The sequence below is a fragment of the Lepus europaeus genome, chromosome 10, assembly GCF_033115175.1.
Source record: "Lepus europaeus isolate LE1 chromosome 10, mLepTim1.pri, whole genome shotgun sequence".
In the NCBI taxonomy this organism is placed as follows: Eukaryota; Metazoa; Chordata; class Mammalia; order Lagomorpha; family Leporidae; genus Lepus; species Lepus europaeus.
This window is the reverse complement of record NC_084836.1, coordinates 93,158,712-93,179,690: the sequence shown is the minus strand read 5'-3', so window position 1 is coordinate 93,179,690 and position 20,979 is coordinate 93,158,712. Positions and strand designations below refer to the sequence as shown.

General features: G+C 39.1%; 1 protein-coding gene across 2 annotated transcripts in view; it reads right to left on the bottom strand.

Annotated features, from left to right (window-relative positions):
• The window catches only part of HAO1 (hydroxyacid oxidase 1), a 67,939-nt gene that overhangs the window by 5,408 nt on the left and 41,552 nt on the right, over positions 1 to 20,979 (bottom strand). For both annotated transcript variants that reach the window (XM_062203881.1, XM_062203880.1), the window contains exon 5: positions 5,931 to 6,022. In XM_062203881.1, the coding sequence (XP_062059865.1) occupies positions 5,931 to 6,022 (92 nt within the window). The remainder of the gene's footprint in view (positions 1 to 5,930; positions 6,023 to 20,979) is intronic.

Here is a 20,979-nt window from a genome sequence, read left to right as displayed (position 1 = left end):
CTATTCCTGTTCAAGTCACATTCTTCACTGCTCATTGTTCCCCAAATCTTCTCATCTTTTCCCCTGTCTTTTGAGCCTACTGTTATTTCCTTGGTTTCTGACATTTCAGATATAAATCCCTTTGCTCAACCCAAAGCAACTGAACATAAAGAAATTCAGATAGAACCACAGCTGCTTTAATTAAAATTTGAAGGAATCAGAGCCAAGGCACTGACCGTAAATCCTCCCCTGATGTTCTTCCCCACCCCATCCATCACACTTCCCCAGACAGCCCCGGAAAGTTTCTATGAAACACACTTAGAAAATCATGGTTCCTAGACATTTAGGTGATTATTTGCAATTGCAAAAGTGGCTGCAATAATTTCCTCTCTACCTTCATTTCCTTGCAACATCTTGGGTGGCAAGAGTTCTGTTTCTGGATCTCTGGAAGCTGAGCTGGCCTCTAATTTGCTTTCACAATAGATTGTGTGAGAAGCCTAGAACTCAAGAGGCTTTGGATGCTTCCAGTTGCTCCTAAGGAGATCTGAGACCTCCTAAGGATAAACCTAACTTAAAATGCTGGATGATGTTAGATGACACAGGGCTGTCCCTGCTGAGACTTCCTGCCCCCGCCTATCCTTGAAGGCCCAAAGACTGACCCCACACAGATATGAGTGAGCCCACCCAAGGCCAGAATTCCCCTTTCCTCAGCAGATCTCCTCTACAAAACTGTGAAATCAGTAAATGGCTATCAATTTTTAGTCAGTAAGGTTCTGAGTGTTCTGCTGCACAGCAAAAGCCAATGATAATCAGCTGTTTCTCAAATATGGAATTGAACAGACCACTTTTTAAGAGAAAAAAATAAAATCCCTCAGATCTCACAAAACATGCTCAAGGACTCAAGTTGAGAAACACTGCCTTACCAACCCAAATACTTGTTCCAGTTTTGCAGTTGAGAATTTTCTGAAAGAGAAATATATTTTTAAGTATGAGGTAATTTGTGTTCAGTTAGCTTCAAAATAAAAATGCAAAATTGAACAACAAATGCTCTTAGGATTTGAATACTCCAGAAAGCCTGTCTTCAGATCCCAGTTTGAAAAACTGTAGTGCTATGGATTTTCAAAATCAATGTAATTCTATAAGGAGACATCAAAAAATTAATGGAAATGGAGTTCAAAGTAAGCTTATTTTGGTGCAAAAATTTTGAAATCCATGTATATGCGGGGTTTTCAAAAAGTTCATGGAATTGTGTATTATGAAAATATTACAACAGATTTCCAATTTTTGCACCAAAATAAACTGAGCTTTTAATTCCATTTCCACAAACCTTTATGAAGTATCTTCATGTTAATTTTTTAATTATTTCAAGACCAATCTGTGTCACATTAGTAACAGAGGATAAGAGCTTTGAGTTATATTTTTTGTTTAATTCCTCTGGATTATAGCAGGGGCCAGGCAGCCATTCTCATAAGCAATAGATAAAGAGGAACTGAACTTTTGTTTTTCTCTCAAAGGCATTTATGTATTTATTTTTATTTATTTGAAAGGCAGAGTGGCACAGAGACAGAGATGGAGACCTTCAATCTGCTGGTTCAATCCCCAAATGCTTGCAACAACCAAGGCTGGGACAGGCCAAAGCCGGAGCTCAGAACTCAACACAGGCCTCCCATGTGGCTGGTGGGGAACCAAGCACTTGTGCTGACTCCCAAGATGCTCATTAGCAGGAAGCTGGAATCAGAAGTAAAGCCAGAACTGAGACCCAGACACCCTGACATGGGATACAGGCTTAACCCCTGTACTGCAATGCTCACCCCAAGATGAACTGAAATTAAATCCCATTCTAGAATTCTTAGGGATAAATATATCTCCATGCAAGGGAAATCTGTGCTTTATGGAAATGCTGAAATTACATAATCCAAACCACAGGGGATGGTGGTGCTATGGTACAGTGGGTTAAAGCCCTGGCCTGCAGTGCCAAAATCCCATATGGGTGCCAGTTTAAGTCCGGCTAATCCACTTCTGATCCAGCTCCCTGCTAATGTGCCTGAGAAAGCAATGGAATATTGTTCAAGTGCTTGGACCCCTGTATCCACTTGGGAGACCTGGAAGAAGCTCCTAGGTCCTGGCTTCAGATGGGGCCAGCTTATGGCCATTTGGGGAGTGAACCAGCAAATGGAAGACTCTGTGTGTGTGTGTGTGTCTTTACCTCTCTCTGTAACTCTTTTTTTTTTTTTTTTGACAGGCAAAGTTAGTGAAAGAGAGAGAGAGAGAGACAGAGACAGAGACAGAGAGAAAGATTTTCCTTTTTCCATTAGTTTACCCCCCAAGTAGCCTCTATGGCCGGCACGTTGCGGCCAGCATGCTGCGCCGATCTGAAGCCAGGAGCTAGGTGCTTCCTCCTTGTCTCCCATGCGGGTGCAGGGCCCAAGCACTTGGGCCATCCTCCACTGCACTCCCTGGTCATAGCAGAGAGCTGGCCTGGAAGAGGGGCAACCGGGACAGAATCCAGCGCCCCAACTAGGACTAGAACCTGGTGTGCCGGTGCCGCAGGTGGAGGATTAGCCTACTGAGCCGCGGCGCCGGCCTCTCTCTATAACCCTTTCAAATAAATTAAATAAATTTTTAAAAAATAATAATCCAATCACACTAGTGTTGCAACCAACCCAATACTCTGAAGAGGCCCATGCTTAAAAGTCTCAGGGACCTGCTTTCCCTCTTCCCTCACTCCTTTAGAGAAGCAAAACAGTGAAGCCCAAGCACTCCCTTTTCAGAGCTCCCCCCATGACATCACACTACCTCTGTGTCTCTGACTCTTGACATAACTGAAAGTTCAGGACAATGAGTCTTCTTGTGCCTCTACCAACAAGGTTAACACCATAACCTATTTCAAGCCATTTGCTGCTCACCTCAAAACCCACACACTGAGGAAGACACCCTTCAACATAAACTGAACCCTTTCTCACATTTCTCTCATCATCATGTACCTTAAAGTTGCTGTATAGCATGAGGCAAAATTCAAGCAACATCTCCTCTAAGGCATACAACATACAAAGGGGAGTGTCATTGTTTGTTTGTTTGTTTTTTTCAAACAGTCAGAGACTACAACTCAAAAAGTCCTTTTAGATAAGTTTCCATATCCTCTCAGCCAGAGGGAAATAAACCATACCATTTAGAGATTTTCCCCTTAAAACCTAGTTAGATTTGATTTTGGTAGATTTATATTTTATTTTTAGAAATTTAATTTGGCCTGCACACCAAGTCTATGTCTTCATATACAAGTGAGACATAAATCTGGGAAAAAAAAAAAAGCCTTAATCTGTGACCAACTCTAAGTTTTATTAAGTTTTATTATTTGAAATCAGTACAATCCTACAACATACAAAAATGAGGTTATTCTTACCATTAGCACTTTAGGAAAAATTGAGTTAATAGCACATCCAATGTCCCCTACCATAATTTACTCCATCAGGAGCCCCACGCCACTGCTTTGTGGATTTAGCTAAATCAAGCTGCTGGTTCAATGAAACATAATATAATAGTACTAGGCTAAGTTAGTTGTTCAACTTGATTGCAGTTCACTGAATGAATTCAACTGGTCATCCCAATTACTGCATCTGTATAAAAATATGATTGAATGGTTCTGATAGAGGGACAATGTGAGTTGGGAGTTTCTCCTAGCAGTTGATGTCTGCATCCCATATCAGAGTACCTGCGTTCAATCTCCAACACCAGTTACAGACTGCAGTTTTCTGCTAATGTGCAATTTGGGAGGAAGTAGTGATGGTTAGGGACAGCTAGATTGGGTCTGTGCCTCTCAGCCCCCAGTTTTAGCCTGGGCCCAGCTCCAGCCATCTTAAGCATTAGAGCAATGAACCAACAGATAGGAGCAATCACTTGCTTTCTTCATCTCTGTCTCTCCCTCTCTATTTCTCTCAAATTGATGGCTAAAACATTTTTTAAAGATGAATAAAGAGGAATATGAATGAGTATATTATGGCCTAGTTCAGAGAAAGATGGTGGTCTTAAAGTCCATCCATATTGTTTAGTAAATAACATTTTCAGGGTTTTTTTTTATATGATACTAGTTTACTTAGCCTATAACAATCAAATTATAAAGCATTACAGTTTAAACAAAACATGGAAATTACCTAATTGATGATGAAACTAAGGTTTGGAGCAGAAATTAATTCCCTCGGACTCTCTGCAGATCAGTTTCTCCTGTTTCTTTCTGGGTTATAATTATCAAGGCCATTTAATTGGTCTTCCATCAAAATCCAATTTATAAGACTAATTGATGGAGACCAGCTTCGTGGCAGGGTGGGTTAAGCTGCCACTTGTGAACCCAACATCCTAAATTGGAGTGCTAGTTTGAGTCCAGAGTGCTCTGCTACAAATCCAGCTCCCTGCTTCTGCACCTGGGAAGGCAGTGGATGGTAGCCAAAGTACCTGGGCCCCTGCCACCAACATAGAAGACCTGTGTGGTATTCCTGGCTCCTGGCTTTGGCCTGACCCAGCCCCAACCATGGTGGCAGTTTGGGAAGTGAATCAGCACAAGGAAGATCTCTCTTTGTGTGTCTTTCCTTCCCATTGTCACTAAAAACAAACAAATAAACAAAAATTTACTGCTGCTAAAACAGTGCTTCAATGCCTTATTGAAGTTGCAAATCCTATCACTTATAATATTCAAGAACCTCCTTCCTCATCCATCCAAGCAAGTATATTTCCCAGAACTCCCACTCCTACCAGATATGTCAAGCAGAAGAGATTATTTGGTATTCCCCTCAATACATCTCACTCATTCCCATTCCACATTTAGTCTCACAACTGTAAGAGCAGGTTTCCACATGGGACAGAGCAGGAGTGGAAAGTAGCTGCAACCTCAATGTCTTGTCTGTAAGAATCTTGGCAAACTCCCTACATGTAAGGGAACCACTTTTTAATGCCTACTTTTAACTTTTGATAACCCTGCTGGATCATGGATTCATGAAGTCCATACAAGATTGTGTGTCTGTCTCCATGTCTTTTGATCCCTTTCTGGAACTCCAATCCTTGAACTTTCAATCCTCCCCAAAGCCTCTACTGATTTTCTTGTCTTTGGATCAACTTGAGCTAATTGCTCACTGCTGTAGTTATAACTCAGTCCTGTACCTTTCAGGCCAGTTCAGTTTACTTTTATATTTAGATTCTGGAGTCTTATTTGCCTAGAACACTATGCAATGCACAAAAACCACAGACACAAGTTGGAATCTCCTGGGTAGCTTTTAAAAATATTGGTTCTTATGCTCCCTTCTAGAGACTCTGATTAATTGATCTCAGGTACAGCCCTGGAATTGGGAGTCTTTAAATTTTCTCAGGTGATTCCAATGTGCAGCAAAGGTAGCTCAAACTCAACATGTCACCAGTTTACACCCAGCTTCACCTAATCTGGACCACAGAACTTCTGTCTTCTTTCCCAACCACCCCACTCTCTCTCTGCAGTCGTTCAACCACTATCACCTCAATAAATTCCAATCTGTCTCCCTTTCTGGCTTCTTGTCACAATTATATTTACTGCTGATCTCAAACTCTACCAAAGATTTTAATTCAATTTTCTGTCCATTGTTTCGCACTCTCATGGCATAATCTTTTGTAACTTCTATTTACATTTTACTTATTTATACGTCTATGATTACAAGAACAATCCCAATCCTCATAAGTCTTATTACTTAACAGGAACTCTTATAAGTTTCCAAACAAATATATCAGGCTAGTTAAAATTAAATGTTATTAGCAATTTATGTAGAAATGTGTCACTAAATTTAAGATCCTTGATTTCATACATTTACATGTATTTTCACCTTGAGTGATTAAATGCACAGAAACACACAGAGAGATGAGGCAGACAATAGATAGTCAACATTCTGATAGAAATGGTAGTTCTGAAGAGAAATTCCAGAATGTGTAGAACTTACAGTGGCAGGCACCCCATCTAGTTGTCGAGCTCCATGATTGGACACCAAGATCCCATTCAAACCATGTTTAACTGCCTCTTTGGCATCGTCACCTAGTAATAGCAAGACAACAAATCTTGTGAAAATTGTAACAACAAAGATTTGAGTTGAGAGATTGCCACATCCCAGGCCAAAGGAGGCAGACCCCCTACTGAGATAAATGTTGGGAGGTAGGAACTCAATTAAGTTCTCCCTCATGGGTGGCAGGGACCCAAGTACTTGAGCCATCACCTGCTTCCTCCCCAGGTACATTTTAGTAAGAAGCTGAAATCATAAGCACAGCTGGGACTTAAACCTAGTCACTCTGATATGGGATGCAAGATCCCAAGTGATATCTTCACCACTACATCAAATGCTTATTCCAATAATATTTTTCTTCTAAAATTATGGATTATACGAAAGAATGTTAAACCTGTATATTATGGACTGAATGTTTGTGTCCTGCCAAAATTCATACGTTAACACCATAAGACCCCAAATGATGAAATTTGGAAGTGATGTCTATGGAAGGTTATTAGCATTAGATAAGTTCATGAGGGTATAGCCCTGAAAATGGGACTCAAGCCCTCATAAAGAAGAGATACCACCACACAGCTTCCCTCTTTCTCCCTCTCTGTCTCTCATTAGATAAAGAAGAGACTATGCAAACATACAGAGAAAGCAAATATTTTAATAATGACTTAATAACTGAAAAAATTTGTTTCTTAAGCCACTCAGTATATGTGTGATATTTTATTATTACAACCAGAATTGACTAATAATATTGATATTAGTATTCAAGAATCCACCTGGATCAGAAGAGGAGCAGCTGAGACACTTATTTGGGCCAGACCAAAGCCAGGATTCAGGACCTTCTTCCAGGTCTCCTACATGGGTACCAGGGATCCAAGCACTAGGGCCATCTTCCACTGCTTTCCTAGACCATTAGCAGGGAGCTGGATCAGAAGTGGAGCAGACCAGATATGAACCAGTGCCCATATGGGATGCCAATATTGCAGGCGGCATCTTTACCTGTTATGCCACAATGTTAGTCCCTGTTTTCTTTCTTTATAATAGACAATTCTTCCAAAATTTCATAACAAATGTAATAAATTGTGATTTGTTTTCTCAGGTAAATGACTTATTTACCAGCATTCAAAAACATTCTGTCTTTAGTAACTTCTTCCCTGCATCTTTCTTAGAGTTTTCTATCTGAAATTCACTGACAGGTGAATATTGATATTTTAAAGTGGTCTTCATGTGTCTTACTCAATTAATTTTTTTTTTTTTTGCTTACCATTGTTGTTCTACATTTTAAGGAATGTAAACAATTAATGTTCAACCATTTCATTGAGAGCTTTTTTATACTCAATTTTACTTTAGAAAAGAAATTAGAGGCTGGCGCTGCAGCTCACTTGGCTAATCCTCCGCCTGCGGTGCCGGCACCCCGGGTTCTAGTTCTGGTCGGGGCGCCAGATTCTGTCCCAGCTGCTCCTCTTCCAGGCCAGCTCTCTGCTGCGGCCCAGGAGGGCAGTGGAGGATGGCCCAAGTGCTTGGGCCCTGCACCCACATGGGAGACCAGGAGGAAGCACCTGGCTCCTGGCTTTGGGTCCGCACAGCGCACCAGCTGTGGCAGCCATTTCGGGGGGGTGAACCAACGGAAGGAAGACCTTTCTCTCTGTCTCTCTCTCTCTCTCTCTCTCTCTCACTAACACTGCCTTTCAAAAAAAAAAAAGAAATTAGAAATCATATATTTAGTCATAGGGAGCTGTTTTTTGTATTAGGGTTTTGTTTTCAGGAGGGACTCTTCTTATATAGATATAATATATTTTCAACTTCTCTGTCTTGGGTTGTTTTAAGTTTTTCTTTTGCCCCTTTCCTCTGAGATTAGCTTTTCTACAGATTTATCTTGGTCTACATTTTGGTCTTTCTGATATGCCTTGTGATGCTACAACTTTCATTTACATTTTAAAAAAGAAAGATTGAGGAGCTGCTATGAGATTCCTCAATTGTTTTGTAAATCAATTTCATTCTTGCCAAATCTTTGCCTGGAGTGGAAATTTCTTTCTTGGATCTCCATGTGGGAAAAGGCAAAAAATATCAACTAAGAAGCTACTGTTCTATGAGCTCCTCATGTGTCAAAATGAGGTCAGCATCATGTCATATTATAAATGCTCCATCCACATGTTGTCTCAGTCATCCATGTGTTTCTTTAGAAAGGACCATGCTACTGTCCTATTGAGAGGTGATTTCCAAGCTGTCCAGTTGTCACCACAAGAGGTGAACAGTAGGCAATAGTGCTGGTTCGCACAATTGTTTCATAGAAAGATCTTTATTTAATCTCTTTATATTTAGTATCCACTCCCCAGCTCTAGAACTTCTCAGGAATTCTATCACATAATTCACCACTGCCCCCTCCAGAATCCCCAAAAGCCTATCTTTAGGTAGCTTTGTTTGCATTTTCCTCCTTATCATCTTGCTCCCTTGTATTTCGTTTTTTCATAAATTTCTTGAATTTTCTCTGTTGTTTGTGCCCCTCACTTCCTTTGCTTTGCTGCCATTCATTTATATATATTTGGATTTCTGTAGTTTAATGTCAGTAGGGTCTTGGATTTGATGAGGGTTCATATGTATTCAGTTTATCATTTAGAACCAGATGTTCAATCCATTATCACTTAAGACATACTTGGAAAATGGTTCTGTAAAGGCATGGCCATAATGTATTGCTATCCTACAGAAATTTCTTGATGACAGAAATGTCCTTGATATGTGAAATTCCATACAGTACCCAGTAGCTACATGTAGCCATTGTGTAATTTAATGTGGCAGTGTAATTCTAGAACTAGAATTTTACCTTTATTTAATTTTTTTAAAGATTTATTTAATTGAAAGTCAGACTTACACAGAGAGAGAAGGAGAGGCAGAGAGAGAGAAAGAAGTCTTCTTTTTTTTTTTTTTAGAAAAGTTTTATTTAATTAATATAAATTTTGAGAGTTCAACTTTTGGATTATAGGGATTTTCCCCCCATAACCACCCTCCCACAAACAACCATCCCATCTCCTACTCCTTCTACCATTCTATTCTTCATTAAGATTCATTCTTAATTATCTTTATATACAGAAAATCAACTTAGTATATACTAAGTAAAGATTTCAACAGTTTGCACCCACACAGACAAACAAAGTATAAAGTACTGTTTGAAGACTAGTTTTACTGCTAATTCTCATAGTACAACACATTAAGGACAGAGATCCTATATGAGGAGTAAGTACACAGTGACTCCTGTTGTTGACTTAACAATTTGACACTCTTGTTTATGACGTCAGTAATCACCCAAGGCTCTTGTGATGAGCTGCCAAAGCTATGGAAGCCTCTTGAGTTCACAAACTCCGACCTTATTTAGATGATGCCATAATCAAAGTGGAAGTTCTCTTATCCCTTCAGAGAAAGGTACCTCCTTCTTTGATGGCCCATTCTTTCCACTGAGATCTCACTCACAGAGATCTTTCATTTAGGTCATTTTTTTGCCACAGTGTCTTGGCTTTCCATGCCTGAGAAACTCTCATGGACTTTTTAGACAGATCTGAATGCCTTAAGGGCTCATTCTGAGGCCAGAATGCTATTTAGGGCATTTGCCATTCTATGAGTCTGCTGTGTATCCCACTTCCCATGTTGGCTCGTTCTCTCCTTTTTAATTCTATCAATTATTATTAGCAAACACTGGTCTTATTTATGTGATCTCTTTGACATTTAATCCTATCTTTATGATCAATTATGAACTTAAACTGATCACTTTAACTAGTAAGATGGCATTGGTACCTGCCAACTTAATGGGTTTGGAGTCCCATGGCATATCTCTAGCTTTACCCTTAGGGGTAAGTCCGAGTAAGTGTGTGCTGAACTGTACATCTCCTCCTTCTCTTATTCCCACTCTTATTTTTAACAGGGATCAATTTTCAGTTGGATTTAAACTCCTAAGAATTATTGTGTGTTAAAGAGTTCAACCAGTGTTATCAAGAAGAAAAAGAAAATACTAAAAAGAATAAAATAGTAAGCTGTTTCTTGACAGTCAGGACAAGGGCTGATCAAGTCATTGTTTCTCATAGTGTCAGTTCCACTTCTACAGGTTTTCTTTTAGGTGCTCAGTTAGTTGTCACAGATCAGGGAGAACATATGATATTAGTCCCTTTGGGACTAGCTTATTTCACTCAGCATGATGTTTTCCAGATTCCTCCATTTTGTTATGGGATATGTACTCTATAGAATACTACACAGTGAAAAATGAGATCTTTTTTCTTCTAGTTCACTCCCCAATTGGCCGCAACAGCCAGAGCTGTGCTGATCCAAAGCCAGGAGCCAGGAGCTTCTTCTGGGTTTCCCATGTGGATGCAGGGGCCCAAGTACTTGGGCCATCTTCTACTGCTTTCTCAGGCCATAGCAGAGAGCTGGATCGGAAGTGGAGCGCCTGGGACTTTAACCAGCACCCATATGGGATGCTGGCACTGCAGGCGGTGGCTTTACCCGCTATGCCACAGCTCCCAGCCCCTTTAATTTTAATTAACTTAAAATAGTCACATGTGGCTAGTGATGACCATATCAGCTCAACTTTAATGTTTACATGACTTTCTCTGTCCCAACAAAGAGATGCCATATGGTATTTTAAATCTAGATGCAGTATAAATAATCTTAAGAAGCAATGTAAGATTTTATTATGAAATGGTATGATCTCTTCTGGTTATCTAGTTATGTACATAATAGCAAATATCACATCAAAATAAAAACAAAATAAAAAAACATAAAATGATAGTCTATGAATGCCATCACTGAGCATGTATACAGTCTTCCAATTTACAGCCAGTTGTTGCCACCATGTAGCTACACTCTGTTTTTTTAAGAAATAAGTTGTCAGCCTTAAAGAAATCTCATACACTATGAAGAAGTGATTAACTGCTTAGGCTAAGTCATTGGACAAATTGAATTGAAATCTCACATGCACTACGCTCTTGCTTTGAAAATGGCAAGTTACTTAACTTCTCTATTCATCATTGTCCTAAGTCATCAAATGAGGATACCATGTAAGATTGGTTTGTGGACTGAATGAAGTGGATGAGTGTCTAGCAGGTGCCTGACACATGTTGGACACTTAGTTAAATATTAACTGTTATTGTTATTTTCATCTGGTGGATCAAGGAGTTTAAACTAAGAAAATGAGTAGGTGGATGAAGATGTGCTTGTTGGGTGCTTTTGGCAAGTCTCTTTGAGTTCTGTTTATAATAGCAAAGTTTTATCCTAGCCAGGATTACAACTATAAAGGGCAATCCATTAGAGGCACATATTATTTAAGCAACAATTTGTTATCTTCCTTCATTGCAAGTGATTTTTCCATTTCTCCAGGCATATTGTGAATATAGCTGGAGATGACAAAATGGTTTGCTCAAAAGATATGGTTATGAGTTTCTAGAGAAGAAAACACAATAAGAATAATTTATAGTCAGATGCAAGCCTCTCTCAAAAGCTGCTTGGGAAACCTGCTCACAGTCCTACATTTTCAAAGTTTTGCTATTAACTCAAAAGTTATTTTAATTTTTTAAAAATTTATTTATTTACTTATTTGTATAAAGAGGACAGATTTCATGTTTTTATATTCACAGCTTTAAGAATATAACAAGGGGCCGGCCCTGTGGCCTAGTAGGTAAAGCCGATACTTTCAGTGCCAGCATCCCACATGGGCGTCAGTTTGAGTCCCAGTTGCTATACTTCCGATTCAGCTCTCTGCTATGGCCTGGGAAAGCAGCAGAAGATGGTCCAAGTCCTTAGGCCCCTGCACCCGCATGGGAGGCCAGGAAGCAGCTTCTGGCTCCTGGCTTTGGATCGGCACAGCTCTTCTGGCATTGTGGCCAATTGGGGAGTGAACCAGTGAATGGAAGACCTCTCTCTCTCTCTCTCTCTCTCTGCCTCTCCTCTCTGTGTAACTCTGACTTTCAAATAAATAAGTAAATCTTTTTTTTTAATTAAACTTTTATTTAATGAATATAAATTTCCAAAGTACAGCTTATGGGTTACAATGGCTTCCCCCTCCCAAAACTTCCCTCCCACCCACAACCCTCCCCTTTCCCGCTCCCTCTCCCCTTCCAATCACATCATGATTCATTTCCAATTCTCTTTATATACAGAAGATCAGTTTAGTATATATTAGGTAACGATTTCAACAGTTTGCCCCCATATAGCAACACAAAGTGAAAAAAAAAAATACTGTTGGAGTACTAGTTATAGCATTAAATAAGAGTGTACAGCACATTAAAGACAGAGATCCTACATAATATTTTTTTAAAAAATTAATTAATTTTCTATGCCATTTCCAATTTAACACCAGGTTTTTTTTTTTCATTTCCAATTATCTTTATATACAGAAGATCGATTCAGTATATAATTAGTAAAAATCTCATCAGTTTGTAACCACGCAGAAACACAAAGTGTAAAAATACTATTTCAGTACTAGTTATAGCATCACTGCACATTAGACAACACATTAAGGACAGATCCCACATGGGATGTAAGTACACAGTGACTTCTGTTGCTGACTTAACAATTTGACACTCCTGTTCATGGCGTCAGTAATCTCCCTAGGCTCTAGTCATGAGTTGCCAGGGCTATGGAAGCCTTTAGAGTTTGCGGACTTTGATCTTATTCAGATAGGGTCATAGTCAAAGTGGAAGTTCTCTCCTCCCTTTAGAGAAAGGTACCTCCTTCTTTGATGGCCCTGTTCTTTCCACTGGGATCTCACTCACAGAGATCTTTCATTTAGGTCTTCTTCTTTTTTTTCTTTTCCATGGTATCTTGGCTTTCCATGCCTACAATACTCTCATGGGCTCTTCAGCCAGATCCGAATGCCTTAAGGGCTGATTCTGAGGCCAGAGTGTTGTTTAGGACGTCTGCCATTCTATGAGTCTGCTGTGTATCCGCTTCCCATGTTGGATCCTTCTCTCCCTTTTTGATTCTATCAGTTAGTATTAGCAGACACTAGTCTTGTTTGTGTGATCCCTTTGATTCTTAGACCTATCAGAGCCATCGAATGTGAACTGAAATTGATCACTTGGACTAGTGAGATGGCATTGGTACATGCCACCTTGATGGGATTGTATTGGAATCCCCTGGCAAATTTCTAACTCCATCAGAAATAAATAAGTAAATCTTAAAAAAAGAGAATATAACAGTACTTCCTTCCCTCCCTCATTCCTACATTCCCTCCTTCTTCCTTTAATATTCTTTTTATTTTTTGTGATAATATACTTTCAATTTACTTTATAGCCAGAAGCTTAACCTTTCACTAAATAAAGGATTCAACAAGTAGAAAGTGTAAAGACCACTGTTCCTCAGGAGTATAGATGGGGGCTATAAATAATAATCAAATCTGAAAATGTCAGTTTCACATCTATTGCTTTCTTTGTCTTAAGGAGAAAGTCAAAATGTTATGACTTGACAAAATATTCATGCACCTTTTCTTTTCAATAATCCTTAGAGTTTACTAGTTGACTTTCTATATTTGTTAATCCGAGAAGGCACTGATTGTTTGGGAAACACAATAGGCAATAACACTATTTGCTACTTTATTCATACATTACTCCCATAGTTGATCTAAAAATACCAAGGCCAAATGTAAGTATTCAGGATTTACCCTCATGCTCTGGGATCTTTCAACTCAGGGCTCTCTCAAAAGTACCGGCTTAGAGGTGTTTAGTAACTATACCCTAACTATGAGGGATTTTCAAAGAGTTTATGAGAACATATATTCTGAAATAGCTAGGCATGGATTTCGATATTTTACATCAAAATAAATCTATCTCTTAGATCCATTTTCCATGAGCTTTTTGAAGTCTTCTCCACATGGTAGCAATTTTGAACATAATTCACAAACTATGAGTAAATATTCTTTGAGAATATTTGAAGAAATGTGTATATGAAAAGAACTAATTAGAAAACAGTTTCTCTGAAACAAAAAAATCATAATGGATATAAGACAGCTTCAGCTGAAAGAAAGGAGAAAAAGGAAGGAGGAAGGGAGGGAGGGAGGGAGGGAGGGAGAAAAGGAGGAAGAGGGAGGGAGGGAAGAGGAGAAAGAGAGAAGAAAGGAAGGGGAGAAGGGAAGGGAAGGGAAAGGAAGGGGAGGGGAGGGGAGAGGATGGAAAGGAAAAAGGAAACACTACAAGTATTATTCTTTAACGCATGAAACTTATCTGTTCATTGGCATGAGTTATGACAAAGACCAAATTCTCTCTGAAGGACATGTTTGGAGCTTGTGTTGACATTCTCCTAGGGCAGAGCCTAATCACACCAAGAGATTACATATTGCATTCCAGTTTGCATTCATTAAAATGTAAGTCTTAAAATGGTTGTAAGGGTGAGATGTTTCATCTAGACCTTTCCAGTTGCTCACGATTTCATGGTCCTGCAAACATAATCTGCACTTTCTGGTAAAAGGAAAATGAAAGAGGATAGATGCCTTTCATTCAATCCATGTGACTTCTGAATGAAGACTTGTGAAATATTAAGAACTGAATTTCCCAGCACTGAATTTCCCACCACTTCCCCCCATCCAGACTGAGCATATGTGCTACTTGAGTGAGTTGTTGTCATAGAGATGATTCTTGTTTGTTAAATAAATAAAACAGATAGTTACAGAAATCTGGTCAATGTAAACTGCACATAAATAAATAAGTCAGTTTCTTTCAAATGTCAAACCCTCTTTTGCTTTTGGAGCTCTCTTTAATTATATAGACTCATATAATTTTCACTGAGGATTTTGCCCAGCAAACATTGGAGTTATTCTCTATGTGCTAAACTTTATGAAAACAAGTAGAAACAAGGCATAATATACATATGACTCAGAAATAAAGAGAAGCAGTGGTGATAGAGTACAAGGTCAAATTATTACAGATTGAAAATCTAGAAGCCATTGGATTTTTCAATGTCACATATGCTTATTTATACATTTTCACACATGATAACAAATCTAATTAAGTGGATTTGCATCATAACCTAGGTGATGAAATTGCAGAAAATGATATGAATTGGGAATCCTAAATCAAAAAGTTGGTTTAAAAATGATATAATCTCCAGATTCCTCCATCTTGTTGCAAATGACTGGGTTTCATTGTTCCTTACTGCTGTATAGTATTCTACGGAGTACATGTCCCATAATAAACATCATGCTGAGTGAATTAAGCCAGTCCCAAAGAGACAAATATCATTTGTTTTCCCTGATCGGCGACAACTGAGCACCAAAGGGGAAAACTGTTGAAGTGAAATGGACACTATAAGAAACAATAACCTGATCAGCTCTTGTCCTGACTCTAGATGTACAATGTAATACTTTATCCTTGTTAGTATTTGTTGTTGTTTTTGTTGTTGTTGTTCTAGTACTAGTGGTTGAACTCTGTAATTAACACACAATTATTCTTAGGTGTTTAAATTTTAACTGAAAGGTGATCCCTGTTAAATTTAAGAGTGGAAAAAGAGAGGGAGGAGATGTACAATTTGGGACATGCACAATCAGACTTGCCCCAAATGATGGAGTTAGAAATGTGCCAGGGGATTCCAATACAATCCCATCAAGGTGGCATGTACCAATGCCCTCTCACTAGTCCAAGTGATCAATTTCAGTTCACATTCAATGGCTCCGATAAGTCTAAGAATCAAAGGGATCACACAAACAAGACTAGTGTCTGCTAATACTAACTGATAGAATCAAAAAGGGAGAGAAAGATCCAACATGGGAAGTGGGATACACAGCAGACTCATAGAATGGCAGACGTCCTAAACAACACTCTGGCCTCAGAATCAGCCCTTAAGGCATTCGGATCTGGCTGAAGAGCCCATGAGAGTATTGTAGGCATGGAAAGCCAAGATAACATGGAAAAGAAAAAAAGAAGACCTAAATGAAAGATCTCTGTGAGTGAGATCCCAGTGGAAAGAACAGGGCCATCAAAGAAGGAGGTACCTTTCTCTGAAGAGAGGAGAGAACTTCCACTTTGACTATGACCCTATCGGAATAAGATCAAAGTCCGCAAACTCTAAAGGCTTCCATAGCCCTGGCAACTCATGACTAGAGCCTAGGGAGATTACTGACGCCATGAACAGGAGTGTCAAATTGTTAAGTCAGCAACAGAAGTCACTGTGTACTTACATCCCATGTGGGATCTGTCCTTAATGTGTTGTCTAATGTGCAGTGATGCTATAACTAGTACTGAAATAGTATTTTTACACTTTGTGTTTCTGCGTGGGTACAAACTGATGAGATCTTTACTAATTATATACTGAATCGATCTTCTGTATATAAAGATAATTGGAAATGAAAAAAAAAACCTGGTGTTAAATTGGAAATGGCATAGAAAATTAATTAATTTTTTAAAAAAATATTATGTAGGATCTCTGTCTTTAATGTGCTGTACACTCTTATTTAATGCTATAACTAGTACTCCAACAGTATTTTTTTTTCACTTTGTGTTGCTATATGGGGGCAAACTGTTGAAATCGTTACCTAATATATACTAAACTGATCTTCTGTATATAAAGAGAATTGGAAATGAATCATGATGTGATTGGAAGGGGAGAGGGAGCGGGAAAGGGGAGGGTTGTGGGTGGGAGGGAAGTTTTGGGAGGGGGAAGCCATTGTAACCCATAAGCTGTACTTTGGAAATTTATATTCATTAAATAAAAGTTTAATTAATTCTATCAGTTAGTATTAGCAGATACTTGTCTTGTTTGTGTGATCTCTTTGACTCTTAGACCTATCAGAGCTATCAATTGTGAGCTGAAATTGATCACTTGGACTAGTGCTATGGCATTGGTACATGCCATCTTGATGGAATTGTGTTGGAATCCCCTGGCACATTTCTAACTCCACCCTTTGCGGCCAGACCGATTGAGCATGTTCCAAATTGTTCATCTCCTCCCTCTCTTTTTCCACTCTTAGATTTAACAGGGATCACTTTTCAGTTAAAATTTAAACACCTAAGAATAATTGTGTGTTAATTGCTGAGTTCAACCAATAGTACTAGAACAACAACAACAACAACAAATACTAAAAAGGATAAAGTATTACATTGTACATCTAAAGTCAGGACAGGAGCTGATCAGTTCATTGTTACTTATAGTGTCCATTTCACTTAGCAGGTTTCCCCTTTGGCGCTCAGTTGTCACCGATCAGGGAAAACAAATGATATTTTTCTCTTTGGGACTGGCTTAATTCACTCAGCATGATGTTTTCCAGATTGCTCCATCTTGTTGCAAATGACTGGGTCAACATGGGAAGTGGGATACACAGCAGACTCATAGGATGGCAGATGCCCTAAACAACACTCTGGCCTCAGAATCAGCCCTCAAGGCATTCAGATCTGGCTGAAGAGCCCATGAGACTATAGCAGGCATGGAAAGCCAAGATATCATGGAAAAAAAAAAAAAAAAGACCTAAATGAATGATCTCTGTGAGTGAGATCCCAGTGGAAAGAACGGGGCCGTCAAAGAAGGAGGTACCCTTCTCCGAAGGGGGGAGAGAACCTCCACTTTGAGTATGACCCTATCGGAATAAGATCAAAGTCAGCGAACTCTAAAGGCTTCCATAGCCCTGGCAACTCATGACTAGAGTCTAGGGAGATTACTGACGCCATGAACAGGAGTGTCAAATTGTTAAGTCAGCAACAGGAGTCACTGTGTACTTACACCCCATGCGGGATCTGTCCCTAATGTGTCGTCTAAAGCCAAGTGATGCTATGACTGGTACTGAAACAGTATTTTTATACTTTGCGTTTCGGTGTGGGCGCAGACTGATGAGGTCTTTGCTAATTATATACTGAAGTGATCTTCTGTATATAAAGAGAATTGGAAATGAAAAAAAAAAACAACCTGGTGTTAAAATGGAAATGGCATAGAAAATTAATTATTTTGAAAAAAAAAATTATGTAGGATCTCTGTCTTTAATGTGCTGTACATTGCTATTTAATGCTATAATTAGTAATCCAATGGTAGTTTTTTCACTTGATGTTGCTATATGGGCAAAATGTTGAAATCTTTACCTAATATATACTAAACTGATCTTCTGTATACAAAGAGAATTGAAAATGAATCTTTACACGAATGGAAGGGGAAAGGGAGCGGGAGGGGGGAGGGTTGCGGGCGGGAGGGAAGTTATGGGAGGGGGGAAGCCATTGTAACCCATAAGCTATACTTTGGAAATTTATATTCATTAAATAAAAGTTTAAAAAAAAAGTTTAATTAAAAAAAAGATATAATCTCATTCTTCTATTAGTTCCCTATATAACTGAGAAAATTTGAGACTAGATTAGAATTTTATTTTTCCTTAGTGTTTTCAAGCTAGCTGCCCTGGGCCATGACTACGGTTAACTATACTTTAGTTGCATCTTCTCAGTCCCCTCTCTGTCCTCTGTCATTACTCTAGCAGGAGTATGGAATGTCTGGTCCACAAGCCATATGAGGCCCAGGAAATCATCTGGTCTGGCCCTCCCAAGGCAACTGCAGGTGAGACTCAAAATTCAATAACTCTATAGCAGGCTAATTTTTAAGTAGATAATTCAGTATGGCCTGTGAATTATTTTATAAATATCCAAATGGCCGTTGGTGGTAAAAAAAGTTTCCCAACACCTGTCACCTACACTCATCTCTTACCTAGGCAAACAGTTCCACAAGGTCCTCTCCAATAATACTTTTGCCACCACTATATATATTATGTCCATTGTATAAAATATGATTTTTTTATAAAATATGATTTTCTAAAATGCTAATGTGATGAGACTGCTGACATGATCAAGATACATCAACAGTTCTTTTATTTATTTATTTATTTGACAGGTAGAATTATAGATGACAGTGAGAGAGACAGGGAAAAAGGTCTTCCTTCCATTGGTTCACTCCCCAAATGGCCACTACGGCCAGTGCTGCGCCGATCCGAAGCCAGGAGCCAGGTGCTTCCTCTGGTCTCCCATGCGGGTGCAGGCACCCAAGCTTTGGGCTATCCTTCACTGCCCTCCCGGGCCACAGCAGAGAGCTAGACTGGAAGAGGAGCAACTGGGACTAGACTCCGGTGCCCATATGGGATACCAGTGCTGCAGGCGGAGGATTAACCAAGTGAGCCACGGCGCCAGCCCACATCAGCGGTTCTTAACCACCTTAACATCAACATTCTCTACCATAGTTAACATATTGTAGAAATCATTACCCATAGCTGGTTCATTCTATCAGGATTTCAGTTTGAAATGTAGTCTGTTAACTTGATATCATCATAAAACTCAAGCATCATATTTTATTCTGGAATGAAACCTTTTCTACCTTCTGTTTTTTGTCATTGTTAACCCATTTTCTAACCTACACTTTTATATGGTGTAGATTTCTATCTCAACATCATTGATATTTTATTGTACTGAAATTGCTTGTCTACATGTCTGTCTCCTATAGGAGCAGGCTCCTCTTTGGAAAGGACCTTAAGTTACTTTTTATAACGATTTCAGAACACAGTAAGCAGAATAAATGTCTTTGGAATGCAGGAGTGACTGAGTGAATAAGAGAATGGATGGATGAATGAATGAGTGAATGATGGCACAGAACCTTCAGGTTAATGATCTTTTGTAGAGACATTTGCATGTGGCCACAGGCAGCTGCATTGACAATCATGGCATAGGATGTGGATGCAAGTAAGGTGAGTGAAACGTGTTTAAAAGTATGTGTAAATCAGGCTATGTCCACTGAACTACAATTTTCAGTAGTTTTGCACTAGGATGATGGTTAACAGGAAATAGTATATAATATTTTTCAAGAGCACAGATTATGACTCATGTACATTCGACTAAAACCTGTAAAGAAGCCTTGATTCTAAGTCATTGTTGAACTTCAGATAAATTATAGATTCTCTCCTGCCAGAGAGAATTACTCAAACATTTCAGTTTAAAAAATGTTTTTGGCAGTTACTTATATAACCATACTTAAGAAAATATATTTTCAAAGGCAGGAAAACATTTTTGTGGGTGAACACATTTACACTCCAGAATTATTATAGTCATCGGTATCTCCCTGTGGGATTCGAGGACAGGCAGATGCCGAGGAAACAGTCAAGTTCTGTAATACTCACAGCTTGGTAATTGAGGATTTTACTGTCCTAGTCAACCATTCTCTACAGAGATACGATGTGGGTTTTACCAAACTAAAGATATTAGTCATAACAATTTGTACTTGGAAGGAATAACAGTAAAAGAGAAAATGCTCTAAAAACCAGTCTGACTCTCATATTACCATTCTTTGAGGTTTTCTTTGCACTGAGAGCAACTGTTTGTAGCTTTCCAGCAAAACAGTGAATTAATGATGTTCTACCAAGATTTTGCTAAGCTCCATGTGTTAGTAACAGCTCCAAAATAAGGCAATGACATCCCAGTACTTTGAAGAGGATTACCCTCTACTTATGAGAGCATGCTTCTACTTCAGTATATTACCTGAGAATGAGAAGAAAGTTACTCACTAACATCAAAAGAGAGAATTGAGGGTTAGGATGTCTTCTTTTGTTTCCATGTTAATTTTTCCTGATTTGCTAGCTGCTTTCCCTTAAGAATGTCATGACCAAGAGTGAGTAGTTGGTATGGTGGTTAAGATGCTTGCCTTCTATGTTGGAGAACTTGGGTTCACATCCTTGTTCTGCTGCTGATTGCAGTTTCAAGCTCATATGCATTCTGGAAGGTGTTAGACCATGGCTCCAGTAGTTGTGTCCCTGCCACCCACGTGAGATACCTGCATTGAGTTCCCAGGTCCCAGTTTTGGTCCCAGCCAGAGAACCATTGCAGACACCAGCAAATGGGAGCTCTTTGCCTGTCTCTGTGTATTTAGGTATATATGTATGTGTTTGTGTGTGTGTGTCTGTCTGTCTGTCCTCTTCCTCTTAAATAAATATGTTAAAATTATAATACGACGGGGGCTGGCATTGTGGTGGAGTAGGCTAAGCCTCAACTTGCAATGTGGGCATCCCATATGGGCA